Raw genomic sequence first — 13,670 nt, forward strand, 5'->3', positions numbered from 1 at the left:
AGTTTACCTTTTCGACCAAAAATTTTTCAAAAATTTTAATTTTTTTGAGGAGGATATTATCCCTTCATACAAATTTAGTAACATTTTGTACGCTTATCCAAAACAATATATCCCTCTCCATTCTAGACAAAAAAAAAACCAAAAATTTTTTACTTTACGAAAAATTATAGTTCACATTTCAAAAACCGCCACCAGCTACCAACAGAGACCTCAATATTAAATGTCGTGATTTCAGCTCTATCCCTTCACTCATTACCAAATTTAGTAACATTTAGTACGCTTATCCAATGCATTCTACCGCTCTCCTCCTAGACACAACAGTGATCTAAAAAAGTACCATTTAGTACTTTTCAAGCATTTGTACTAATACAGGGTTGCCCATATTCGACGGACCCATCTGGCAACGCCATAACTTTTGACAGAGATGTCACTTCGCTTAATGACATACCGCGTTTGAAGCGTCATTCCAAGCAGATTTTTGCCATGAACCAATACACGCCACGCGAGCGCTCTGAAATAGTCGAAATTTACATTCAACAGAAGAAGTCAATTGTGAAAACTCAACGTGCTTTTAAAACATTAAAAGAAGAAGTACGCCTTCTAAGAACACCATTAAGCGTTTATACGAAAAATTTTTGACTGGTAAGGCTCTTTCTAATCCTAAGAGGCCATATAAAAGTCGACCAAGGTGATCGGCCGAGAATATCGCTGCCGTACGAGCCAGTGTTGAGAGGTCCCCAAGAACATCTCAAAAAAGCCTTTCTCAGCAGTTGGGCATGGCTCGGTCCACTTTTGTTCCCGTACAAAATTCAATTGACGCAAAGAATGTTGCCAGCGGACAAGCCTCGTCGAATGGAATGGGCCCATGGGTCCGTCGAATATGGGCAACCCTGTATTATACGGATTTGAAAAAAAAATACCTCCATATCTTAACAACAGACACCTTCAGTGGCAACTATATCAAATTTCATGGTAAAATTTAGTAACATTTTGTACTTTTCGTACAATTTTAGTCATTTGCCAAACCGTTCCATATCTTAATCCAAGAAATATAAAATTTCACCGTTTCAGTTCTACCCCTTCACCAATACGCAATTTAGTTTCATTTGTTACTTTTCGAACAATTATAGCACGCAATCTCCAAATCCCAGATACCAACAGTTATCAAATTTCAGACTTTTTCTATATATACCTTCAACCGAGACCAAATTTAGTACCATTTAATACTTTTCATGAAATTATAGAACGCATATCTTAACCACAGACACCAACAGTGATGTGTATAACAAATTTCAGGATTCCAGCCCTAGCCCTTCACCCAATACCAAATTTGGTACCATTAAGTGCTTTTTGTACAATTATAGTACACATTTCCTAAACAACTTCCATATCTCAATTCCAGACACCAACAGTGACAAATTTAAGGATTAAAGTTCTATTCCGTAACCCAATACCAAAATTTGGCATAATATAGTACTTTTCGTACACAGTTCTAGAACCAAATTCCAAATACCAAGAGATCTCAATATTCAATTTGAGGGCCTAGTACGTTTTTTTAATAAACATGGGACACATTTCCAAACATCCGCCAAATCTCAAAGACAGTACCCAAATGTCAGAATTTTATCTCTATCCCTTCATAAAATATATATTACCATTAAGTACTTTTCGTACAATCAGAGTACACATTCCCGAAATTAACTCCACATGAACTGCGACCCTAATACAAGATTTCAGATTTTGAGGCACTATCTCTTCACCCAACACCACGTTGATATAAAAAACTGCAACAAAGTCAAAGGCCATAATTTTTACAATTATTTTTAAATTTTATTGAATGAAAGCAAAAAATTTCGGAAATAGCATCAAATTCAGAATAAGTCTAGATTTCTTCGAATTGGTCACATTTAGCACGAATTATGGCCTTCAAATGGCCAATGAAACCATCACACGCTGCCCGAATGTTTCTCGGTGGTATTTTGGGTCCATTCCCGGCGAAGCGCTTGTTTGAGGTGATCGACACTTTGGTATTTTATAGTGCTTCCCAAAATACTCCAGACACAATAGTCCACCGGATTGGTATCCGTAGATTTTGGTGGCCATTGTGCGCTGGAAATAAAGCGAGGAATCTCATTTTGTAAGCGTTCTTGGGTGGCGCGTGCGGAGTGCGATGGTGCTGCGTCTGCAAAGTCTGAGGTCAAAACAAACTCCAGAATATTTTCGGCATTTATTCTGATGCTACGGTCGATTAATACGAGCGGAGAGCGACGATCGGCTGTTAAGGCGGCCCACAGCATCACCATGGCCGGCGCTTGAGTTCTGGTGGCCAACCGAAAATGCACATTTTCCGTTGATCTCAGCTCACGAGTCATTTTTCGACCACTGCGACGCGGGTTTCGATCAAGTCGCTTCTTTACTTTTCGAACCATTTATGCTGATGTTGCTTTTTATACCCTACACCACAAGGTGGTCAGGGTATTATGTCTTTGTGCATTTGTTTGTAACAGGCAGAAGGAAACGAGATAGACCCATAGTTCCTTTTGATGATCTGCACAGAATTACATTCTGAGTCGATTTATGCATGTCCGTCCGTCCGTTTGTCCGTCCGTCTGTCCGTCCGTCCGTCCGTCCGTCCGTCCGTCCGTCCGTCCGTCCGTCTGTCCATGTATTTTTGTAAACAAAGTACAGGTCGCATTTATTGCCCGATCCAGATGAAATTTTGCAAAGATCTTTTGTTTGGCCCAAGGACGAACCCTATTGAAATTGGAGATAATCGGTCAAAATTTAGATATAGCTCCCATATATATCTTCGTCCGATTTGCATTTTATTGTGCACCAAACGTGTAATATCAGCCCGAATTGTATGGAATTTTGCATATACACCCAAATTAGGCCTGAAAATATGTGTGCCAAATTTGATCGAAATCGGTTCAGATATAGCTATAGCTCCCATATATATTTTTCATCCGATTTGTTATTTGTGTCCACCGCCGCCGTAATATGCACTCTGTAACAACAATATTTGGGGAAATATATCAACTGCAGCTCAGAAATACCTTTGCTAAATTTTATCGAGATCGGTTCAGATTTGGATATAGCTCCCATATATAACTTCGTCCGATTTACCATTTATTGTGCACCAAACGTCTAATATTTGTCCAAATGGGATGGAATTTGGCACTTACGACCGAATTGAGTCTAGAAGCTAGTATGTCAAATTTAGTGAAGATCGGTTCAGATATAGCTATAGCTTCCATATATATTATTCATCCGATTTGTTATATTTCTTACCCACAACCGTAATATGCACTCCTTAACAACGATATTCAGGGAAATATATCAAATACAGCATGAATTCTCCCATAAAAACTTTTAATTATTAAGTGGAGCTCTACTTAATTAGCAAAGTGGTGTAGGGTATCATAAAGTCGGCCCGCCCGACTTGAAGACTTTCTTTACTGGTTTCTTCCATACACTTCCTTGACATCGGGCTACGCTACCTGTATCACGCTGTTGTAAGAAAATTTATCTCGTTGAAAAGATATTTAAGCTAAATTGTAAAAGTTATGAACAAATATCTCATACATGGTAGATTGAAGAAGATAAAGTCATTTCAAATAAGCATATCCATCCCTGCATTTTTCGTAGCTTACCTTGTCAAATTAGACTGTGTAGAAATCTTGTTCCCATCTCTGATGTTTATACCCTACACCACAAGGTGGTCAGGGTATTATGTCTTTGTGCATTTGTTTGTAACAGGCAAAAGGAAACGAGATAGACCCATACTTCCTTTTGATGTTCTGCATAGAATCACTTTCTGAGTTGATTTATGCATGTCAGTCTGTCCATCCGTTCGTCCGTCTTTACATGTATTCTTGTGAACAAAATGTAGATTGCATTTATTATCCGATTGAGATGAAATTTTCCAAACAACATTTGTTTGGTCCAAGGACGAACCCTATTGAAATTGGAGATAATCTGTAGAAATTTAGATATAGCTCCCATGTATATCCTCGTCCGATTTGCCTTTTATTGTGCACCAAACGTGTAATATCAGCCCGAATAGTATGGAATTTACACATGCAACACATACAACCAAATTAGGCCTGAAAATAAGTATGCCAAATTTGATCGAAATCGGCTCAGATATAGCTATAGCTCCAATATATATATTTCATCCGATTTGTTATTTTTGTCCTCCGCAGCCGTAATATGCCAATATTTGTAACACCAATATTTGGGAAAATTTATCAAGTGAAGCTCAGAAATACATTTGCTAAATTTTATCGAGATCGGTTCAGATTTGTATATAGCTCCCACATATAACTTCGTCCGATTTACCTTTTATTGCGCACCAAACGTCTAATATTTGCCCAAATGGGATGGAATTTGGCACATACGACCTAATTATGTCTGGAAGGTAATATGCCAAATTTGATGAAGACCGGTTCAGATATAGCTATAGCTCCCATATATAGTGTTCATACGATTTGTTGTATTTCTTACCCACAGCCGTAATATGCACACTGTAACAACAATATTTGGGAAAATATATCAAATGTAGCTCAAAAATACCTTTGCAAAATTTTATCGAGATCGGTTCCGATTTGGATATAGCTCCCATATATATCTTTATCTGATTTCAAATTAATTTTGCACCAAATGGACAATACAAGTCTGAATTTAAAAGATACAAATGCTTCGGCATATTTAGTCCTTTTGATTTTAAATTATAATTATAATCATAGGGTGTATGATTGAATTCTCCCATAAAAACTTTTAATTGTTATGTGGAGCTCAACTAAATTAACAAAGTGGTGTAGGGTATCATAAAATCGGCCCCGCCCGACTTTAGGACTTTCTTTGCTGGTTGTATATACAATGGATTTGTAAATAAAAATTTTGAAAATGATATGTTGTCCAAGGGATTATATTGAAAAAATTATAGACATAAGATTGTATGACTTTACCTTCTTAATTCTAACATGATCTCGTATATTCGCATATTCTCTTTACTATTTTTTCCTTTACAAATATTACCAAATATTACCTAGTTATCCCTTTTTTTTTGCTTTACATTGAAGAAAACTGAGCTTTGCCACAGTTTATATCACACAATCAAACAAAGTTGCCCAGTCTATAATTTTGAAAATTATTTTTTCTACTTTAAAAAGTAAAATAAATTACATTAGCATACCCTTAAGGATGTTGTCGCAAAACACAAACAATCACCATCTAGCCATATTGATTGCTCCCCCATGTCATACTGACAAACTAAATGTTATCACCGGCAACGTAACCATAATTGTTGTTGTCAGTGTTAACATTGCCACCTTCGCCACCAGCATGTCTAGACCTCGTCAGCATGTGAAACATGTGGTCAGACTGTCTCTCTGTCTTGTAGTACAGACAAGTTGGCTACATTCCTCCGACATGTATGGAATGACAGGCACGTGCCTCATTGATGAAGAAAATCTATTAATAAATATTGGACATATTGAGACATACCATATTAGAGGTGACAGGCGTAAATAGAGTGATTTTCATTTTGTGGAACTGTCTTAAATGGTAACACTTCTAAATGGAGATACTTTTAGGATAAAAACATTCTTTAAATGTTATTGCCAATGTGTGTGTGTATTTTACTTTGGTATTTCAAGTTCGGTTTAAAACAAAGTAAGACCTTCAGAATGGTTTTGATGTAATAATATTTCTTCAAATGCAGGTGTGTGTTTGAATTAATATTTTGAAAGAAATGAAAGAAAGTGGCTATACGAAAGGACATAAAGAATGTTAGAAACGAAACTGATATAACTAATATACATACCGAATTTATTGCACAAAAAATTGGTCTAATAGGGGATCTCGTCGCCTTATACTAGACTAAGGAATTTTGAAAACGTGACTTTTTGTGGAGTGATAACGAAAAGGTATCAAACCTTAATACCCCAAATTAACACTTTACATGACATATAAGGTTTGCTCTCTTTTCATTCACGCTCCACAAAATGTCACATTTTTCAAAAATCCTGAGTCTCGTATTTGGCGAACGAGATCCCCTATCTAGTGTAATGTACACTGGCCTAAATTGGCTGAGCAACTGAGATTAATGTATAAATATGTATTTTGGTCTAGATGACATAGACAAAGGATGTTAGTTGCTTTGGGTAAGATGTTATTACCACTCAGTTTGTTTCAGAAGGACTGCGGGAGCCTTTGTACGCTAACTTCAGTCGGGTGGGGGGTTCGTGTCCTTCCATTACAAATCTGCAGGAGTACAGAAAAATATTATAGACTCCCTGAATGTTGTTAAATCGAATGATATGAAGTGTATGAAAAGTCCCACAAATTTACTATCTATTGCTCATATATTTGATATTCCCCATTTTACTATATCTCAGGTGGTGTGAGATATACGCCTCTTAACCCTCCCTAACCATAGTTCTGTTAGACGGAATTTGATACAGAACCCCATAACTCGTGTTACCTAGTTACGCCTTACCACTTCATGAAAACACGTTAGCTTCCTTAGTAATCCATTTCTTTAATTAGATAAACGCTCAAATATATGACATTATGAATCAAATTTTTATGCTATAATTATATGTAGTGAATAATTAAAATATTATAGGAAACATTATACTTAATCTAGAAAACAATATATGCTTGAAAATTACATTAACAAAAAAAAAAAAAAAAGGAAATCTCAAAAAAAATATTAGTAAATATATACGTGACACCCTAATATATAAATGACGTAATAAGTCTTATTGAATGAAACATGAAACATTACAATTGTAATATTTGTTGTTTCTTTGTTCTACTTTTCGAGAACGTAAAAAGAGATCAATGAATGAATCAAACAATAGCTTGTGTGATAAGTAGATGACAAAAAAAAAACTCAAAATAAAGAAACAAAAATCACTCAAAGTACTCACCACTCCGTTTTACGCTGAACTTGTTGGAGGCCTCGAAGAAGTTCGTCGTTGCGGTGTTATTCGTTGTGTTGTTGTTATTATATGTGAAATTCAATTGATGATAATGATCATAGTAATGTTTTCTCTACCTCATTCACAAATTTGTTTGTTCTTCTTCATTCATTAATATATCATTACGTGCGTATGTTTGATTATAACAGGGTGAACCTAAATTATGTCTATAAATTCAGAAACAAAATATAACTTACACTAAAAAAATATATAAAAGTGTGAATGTAAATTTAACAATTTACATAATACTTATCTAATTTTTATAAAGATTTTGATGGTCTTAGAATTGCCCTGCTTAAGGTACGGACATTCTATTTTATTGGTGGATGGGTTTTTAGTGACAGAATGGTGGTTTGTCCGGTAGAGGATTAATATGATGATTTTAGGTTTGATGTATTTTCTGCGAGATCATATTTTATCTAACTGGAACACTATTATTGTCTGGAGGCTGGTTGTGGTGGATTCGATAGAGGCTGCAAATCAATCTAACCCTAATATAATGTTTTGGGTTTCTTATGATGAATTCTGTGGTTATTTAGCAATCCATCCGGAGAAGTATTTTGTTGGAAATTTGGTTGAATGTAGCAAGTGATCGCAGTGGATGCTGAAGCTTTCGTAGTGGCAATGGTGGTGTGATGAATGATTTTAATATTAAGGCTTCAAATTTTTAGTGCAATTTTTCACAATATTTGACGGAATGTTGGATTTTGTTCATTACAAATCATGCGGGGGATAATTGGTTGATAGAAGATGGTATTAAAATGCACTGGTTATACTTGACATCGCACATGTTGGCCCCCGACATAACCAAACAAAATTCGTCTTCACAGTTTGAGCCACGTGAAGAAAAATGTCGGGGGTTATTCTTTTCTTAATTATAGTTGCCTTTGTCACTATATACCACTTTTATTGAATTTTTCCAACTGAGTAGGCTGAATTTCAATGATTATACAATTTTTTAAGAAATTGTATTCTTTGCCTAGGAAAAATACACAATTTTTTTATAAAAACGCCACTAAAACACTTTAACATTATATTTTATTACATTGGCAAATTTAGGTTTATTTGCTAATAATTTCCTTATTTAAAATATGGAATTTGTCAATTTTTTAATTATCAAAATTATTTATCAAGTTTTTTCAAAATTCTTTAACTTTTCAATTTAGGTTTTTGTGTTCTGTACTTCTTGAAAGGCGAGTTGTAAAAGGCCTGTTGCAAATTCTCTTTTCTATACGAAAGCTCTGTACTAAAATTATAGTTGTATAGTAAGGGAATTGTAATTGTCGATAGAGTTGCTTTTGATCTAAGGCAAAGAACGATAGTACGTTTTTAGCGTTGCCACTTAGTTTCAATCGATAAATGTGATGAGTAATTTTGGTCGAATCGTATATTACAAACCAAGTAATATTTTCCTCATAGGAAACAATATTAATTGGAGATCATTAATTGGCAGATTTTGGTCTAAGGACGTATGTCCTTGGCATGGAAAGTGCCCACGGTCTTACCATCACTATCTTCCAGGATATAATAGTTTTGCCCTAGCTTTTCTTTGATCTTAGATTTGATAAAAAGGGGAGATAATTTGGCATTAAAAGCTTTTTCGGCGGAACTTTGAGCGAAATTTCGTCGATAAACTTCTTGGCCAATTTCAAAGGAAATTGGTCGGGCTCTCAAGTTATATTGGTTTTGATTCCTTTTATATGCCTCGGATATATGTCGACGTAAATTATTGCGAATTAAAGCTAAATTGTCATCTCTGTGCAAAATAGCAGATGGTTCACCTAAAAGTTCTAACTTCCGCAACAGTTTGTAAGACGTACCATGGGTAACCATATTAAACCCGAAAAGAGCATGATAAGGGGAATATTTGGTAGCTTGGTGCACAGAGTTTCTCAGGGCACAACTTATGAGACTTAAGTTTTCATCCCATAACCGATGATCTTTCTTCAAAAATGTGCGAATGCCTGCTATTATAGAGCGGTTTACGCGCTCAGAAGCATTCGACTGAGGCGAATATATGGCTGTATAAATATGGATTACTCCATGGGAGGTCAAAAATGCATTAAATTCATTTGATTTGAACTGGGAGCCGTTATCACTTATCAAAGTTTCAGGGACCCCATAAACGTGAAAAATTTGTTTAAGAAGATAATCTTGTATAACTGAAGTTGTAAATTTTTTTAGGGGACAGAGCCAATGAAACTTTGACATGTGATCCAGCACTATCAATAGGCCTATATTTCCATTTTTGCTCCTCGGGTACGGACCCAATATATCAATATATATCCTCTGAAATGGGCGATACGATATTGTTTCCTTACCCATTTCAGGTTTTAAAATTTGATTTGGTGCTTTGGTGCACTTACATACATCACATGACCTAATGTAATCCCTCACATCTTTTACCAAATTAGGCCAAAAGAAATGTCTTCTTATGAGTTCAATGGTTTTAAACATTCCCCCATGACAAGCGATAGCAGAGTTATGGAACCTGAAGATTATATCTTTACGGAGCTGTTGTGGTATCCACAGTTTCCATGCTCTGGATTCTTGTTCACTATCCCCTGTATAATGGTCAGTTCTAATATAGACGTAGTTATCCACTATCTTCATGTCCGGGAATTGGGATTCATTTTTTAATATTTTATCTTTCAGAAATTTGTAGTCTGAGTCGAAAAAATGAGGGGAGTCTAGATCCACTTCCGGTTCTGAGAGCTCAATGGCTGAAATTTCGTTACAATGAATTCTCGACAATGCGTCAGGGACGACATTGTCTTTACCTTTCCTGTGGCTAAATGTGAATTTATATCCTTGCAACTTAAAGACCCATCTTGCAAGGCGGCCAGTTAAATCTTGCTGTTTCATTAGCCACACCAAGCTAGAATGGTCTGTTATGATTTCGAACTCTTGAAGTTCGACATAACACCGAAATTTCTTTATGGCTTCTACAGCCGCTAAACACTCTCTTTCGGTGACACTATAATTCCGCTGTGCGGAATTTAACTTTCTAGACATATACGCGATAGGCCTCTCGTCACCATTTTCGTCCACCTGTACTAATACAGCACCGATTCCATAATCGCTTGCATCACAATGGATGTAAAACTTTTTGGAGAAATCGGGGTTTATTAGAACAGGGGCGGTCGTTAAGAGATGTTTGATGGTGTTAAACGCATCATTAGCCTCATTTGTCCAAACAAATTTCTTTTTTGTGGACAGAAGTTCAGTAATTGGGAAAACTTTTGAAGAAAAGTTGTCGATAAATCGACGATACCAGCCCGACAAGCCGAGAAAACCTCGTACTTGCTTAAGGCTTTTCGGTACTGGCCAGGAAAGAATGGAGTCTATTTTTTCAGGGTCGGTTTTAAGACCTCCATGTCCAATAACGTATCCCAAGTACTTTACTTCTGTCACACAAAATTTACTTTTTGAGACGTTTATGGTCAAATTAGCTTTTCTGAACTCATCAGAAATTCTAATTAATATAGCTAAATGAGTAGGGAAATCTTCCGACACGATGATTAGGTCATCTAAGTAACCAAAGACACATTTTTTTAGATCGGCTGGGATTAGTTCGTCCATGAGACGGCACATTGTTTGTGGGGCGTTACACAGTCCGAATGGCATTACCACAAACTGGTAAAGTGGCCTACCCGGGACTGTGAACGCCGTAAGTGCTTTTGCCTCCTCAGCCAGACCGATCTGCCAAAATGCATCCTTTAAGTCAAGCTTAGATATTATGTTGGCTTTTGGAAGGCGGGCGAAGATTCCCTCAATGCTAGGGAGCGGATACGCGTCTTTCTTTGTGACAGCGTTTAATTTACGAGCGTCTAAACATAAGCGGACTTTGTTCGGTTTCAAAACTAACCGCATGGGTGAACTCCATGGAGAAACGGACGGTTCAATAACACCAAGTGCCAACATTCTGTCAATTTCTTTGTACATAAGATCTTCCACTGCAGGGGAAACGGGATAGAATCTTTGTTTGACGGGCTTAGAATTGCAAACATCGATTTCGTGTTTTATTAGGCTGGTTCGGCCAAGACCTTGTTTCTCAAAGTCTGGGAATAAAGCTTTAACTGCTTCTAATTGTTGAAGTTGGACTGATGTTAAAGGATATTGAACTTCGGACGATTCCTTAATCGGACAAATATCGGACGTTTCTATCTTCGGACGAATATCGGACTCAAAAGCGGACAACGTAGACGCAATTTTATTAGTTTCCTCATTATCAGACGGACTTGTTAAACAAATAGAATCGAAAATATCAGGTGCTAAATTAAATGCCTTCCAAAAGTCCAAGCCTAGTATTAAGCGTTGACTTAAAGATGGTACTATAAGAATTCGGAGGTGTTGATAACGATTTCTAAACTTAATTTCCACATCGAGATAACCACGAACCTTTTGACGTTTGCCATCTGCGGTTTTAACGCATGATTTAAAATCGTGGAATTCCTTATAAGAGGAAAAATCATACAATGCCAAATCGCCGCCTAAGCAACTTACGTTTGCTCCGGTATCGAGCAAACCTCGCTCTACAAAATTTAAAAACGAAACCTTTGCATATAGTCTCTGATCCTGTGGATCATTGACGATGCTTGAAATTAAATATTTTGAACAAATTTTTCTTTGTCTATAGTATCGTCGTAGACGAATTGTAGATCGTTTAGATCTTTTGACAGGATATGTAGAAATATCCGATATTTCAAAAATAGCATTTCTTTTTTGCAAATATTCAGCCCATCGTTGATGATAGGGACGTATGGGGAAAAGTATTGGCCTGTGAACATTATAATTATCTGAACCATTTCGTTGCAAAATTTGTACATATTTATCATCATATTGTTGTGGAAATTCGTGTATATTTTGAGGTGATTCTAAAACAGTAGCGGATGTATCACTACTGTTGTGAATTAGTGGTTTTTTGAATTTGATTGTTGGACAGGAGTTTTGTGAGGATTAAGCTTTATATTAGCACATTTTTCACAGTTGGGTTTATAAGTGTTTTTCGCACCACATCCATAACAAAATATGGATCTGTCTTTAAGACAGTCAACCCATAGATGACCTGGCTCATCGCAATTCCAGCATTTTGGTACTGCAGAAGGAATTTTGATGGCATCGACAGATATGTGATTATCTATATCAGAATCTTCACATAATGGAAATTCTAATTCGGCTATATTTTTTCGTGGGTATGATGTGGTCATAGTTTTGTTTATGACATGTCTTCGACAAGCATCATCATTAAACAAATTCTCTCTCATTTGAATAAGTTTTCTCAAATGAGCCATTGAAAATATCGGTACATACAATAATTCATGCCTTATTTCAGGACGCAAATTCCTTTTAATAATCTCTATCAGTTCTAACTCCTCAATTGGAGTTGTAAGACGATCTAATATCGTGGAAACAGAATCAAAGAATAACTCAAAGCTTTCGCCTGGCTTTTGTTTTCTACTACGAAGTTCTTCACGTATATCGGCATCTGTTTTGAAATCTTTATATTGATAGCGCAATGCCGCACAAAAGTCTTCCCAAACAATAGTTTGCACTTGCTTTCTGTAGCGCCAAAACCATTCTCTGGCTTTTCCAGATAGAAGAATATGTAAGTTTTTGCATATAGCAGAGTAGTCATTATCGAAATTATCAGCTGTTAACGATTTAAGGCGATATATAAATTCTTCAACATCTAAGCCTTTTGCTGACCCATCGAATTGCAAATTCCAATTTCTTATAATGGATGTGATTTTGTCAGTACCGACATAAGAATGACTGCTGATATTTGAAGTCATATGTCTACTACTGTTGGGAACATCACTGTTATTGACATGTTGCTGAACTTGAGTAATATGGTCTATATCAGGCCTATTTTGATTTATAGCAGTATTGTTCGTGCTTAAATTCTGAAAAATTCTCGTTACGCTTAATTCAATCATTTGACTAATTCTATCATAATCAACAATATTATTTTCTACATTCAGTCTTCGTTGTGGAGTATTTTGATTTCGAGTTGGTACTCTACTGGTATTTGGATTAATTGGAGTCATGTTGCCTCCAGTCTGATCATCCGCATTTTCAACGGAATCTCCTTGGTGATGTAAGTCAGGAAGTAAATTCCTAATTGTACTTCGGGTATTGTAATGTTTGGCAGTTGTACCACGCCCTCTACCACGGATAGTATTCTTGGACTTTTGATTAGCTTGGTTTGTACTTCTTACATCAATTCCTTCATGGAGGGAAATTTGCGAGTTTTCATTTTGGGTATGTAAGTTTCGTAGTTCCGATAACTCACACGGTCGTTTACATGTTGGACACTCAGAGGAAGAATAAAGATGTTTTTCTATGCAAACACGATGGAACGAGTGAGCGCATTGTGAAATTATTAAGCAATCTTGATCTTCCAATAATAATTCTTTGCATATAGAACATTGTAATGATGATTCACACGCTGCTGATGCAGAAGGTGTGGGAGATCTTAACAGAGACATGTTGATTTTGAAACAAAATAAATGTATTGTTTTTAACTAAAACCTTACTCTTCAAAATTCTAAACTTTTTTTTTTATAAAACTGTAGTTTATTCATAACAAATTGTGTTTTCATATTCAGTGGTGGCACTAGGATTTATAGGGGAATTATCGAATATAAATGGAAACAAATCAACTGGGCTATGGAAATG

The 13,670-nt window shown here is 36.1% G+C and overlaps 1 protein-coding gene across 1 annotated transcript; it reads right to left on the reverse strand.

The window, feature by feature from the left end:
- Positions 1-8,450: 8,450 nt before the first annotated feature.
- LOC131801424 (uncharacterized) lies at positions 8,451-8,822 on the reverse strand. The gene has a single exon (XM_059120192.1). The coding sequence runs from the start codon at positions 8,820-8,822 to the stop codon at positions 8,451-8,453; it is 372 nt and encodes a 123-aa protein (XP_058976175.1).
- Positions 8,823-13,670: the final 4,848 nt, after the last annotated feature.

The sequence above is a fragment of the Musca domestica genome, unplaced genomic scaffold (assembly GCF_030504385.1).
Source record: "Musca domestica strain aabys unplaced genomic scaffold, Musca_domestica.polishedcontigs.V.1.1 16, whole genome shotgun sequence".
Classification (NCBI taxonomy): domain Eukaryota; kingdom Metazoa; phylum Arthropoda; class Insecta; order Diptera; family Muscidae; genus Musca; species Musca domestica.

Bases quoted from the DNA above. Each gene is read 5' to 3' on its own strand.
- LOC131801424 (XM_059120192.1), bottom strand. From the start codon at position 8,822: ATGGTTACCCATGGTACGTCTTACAAACTGTTGCGGAAGTTAGAACTT.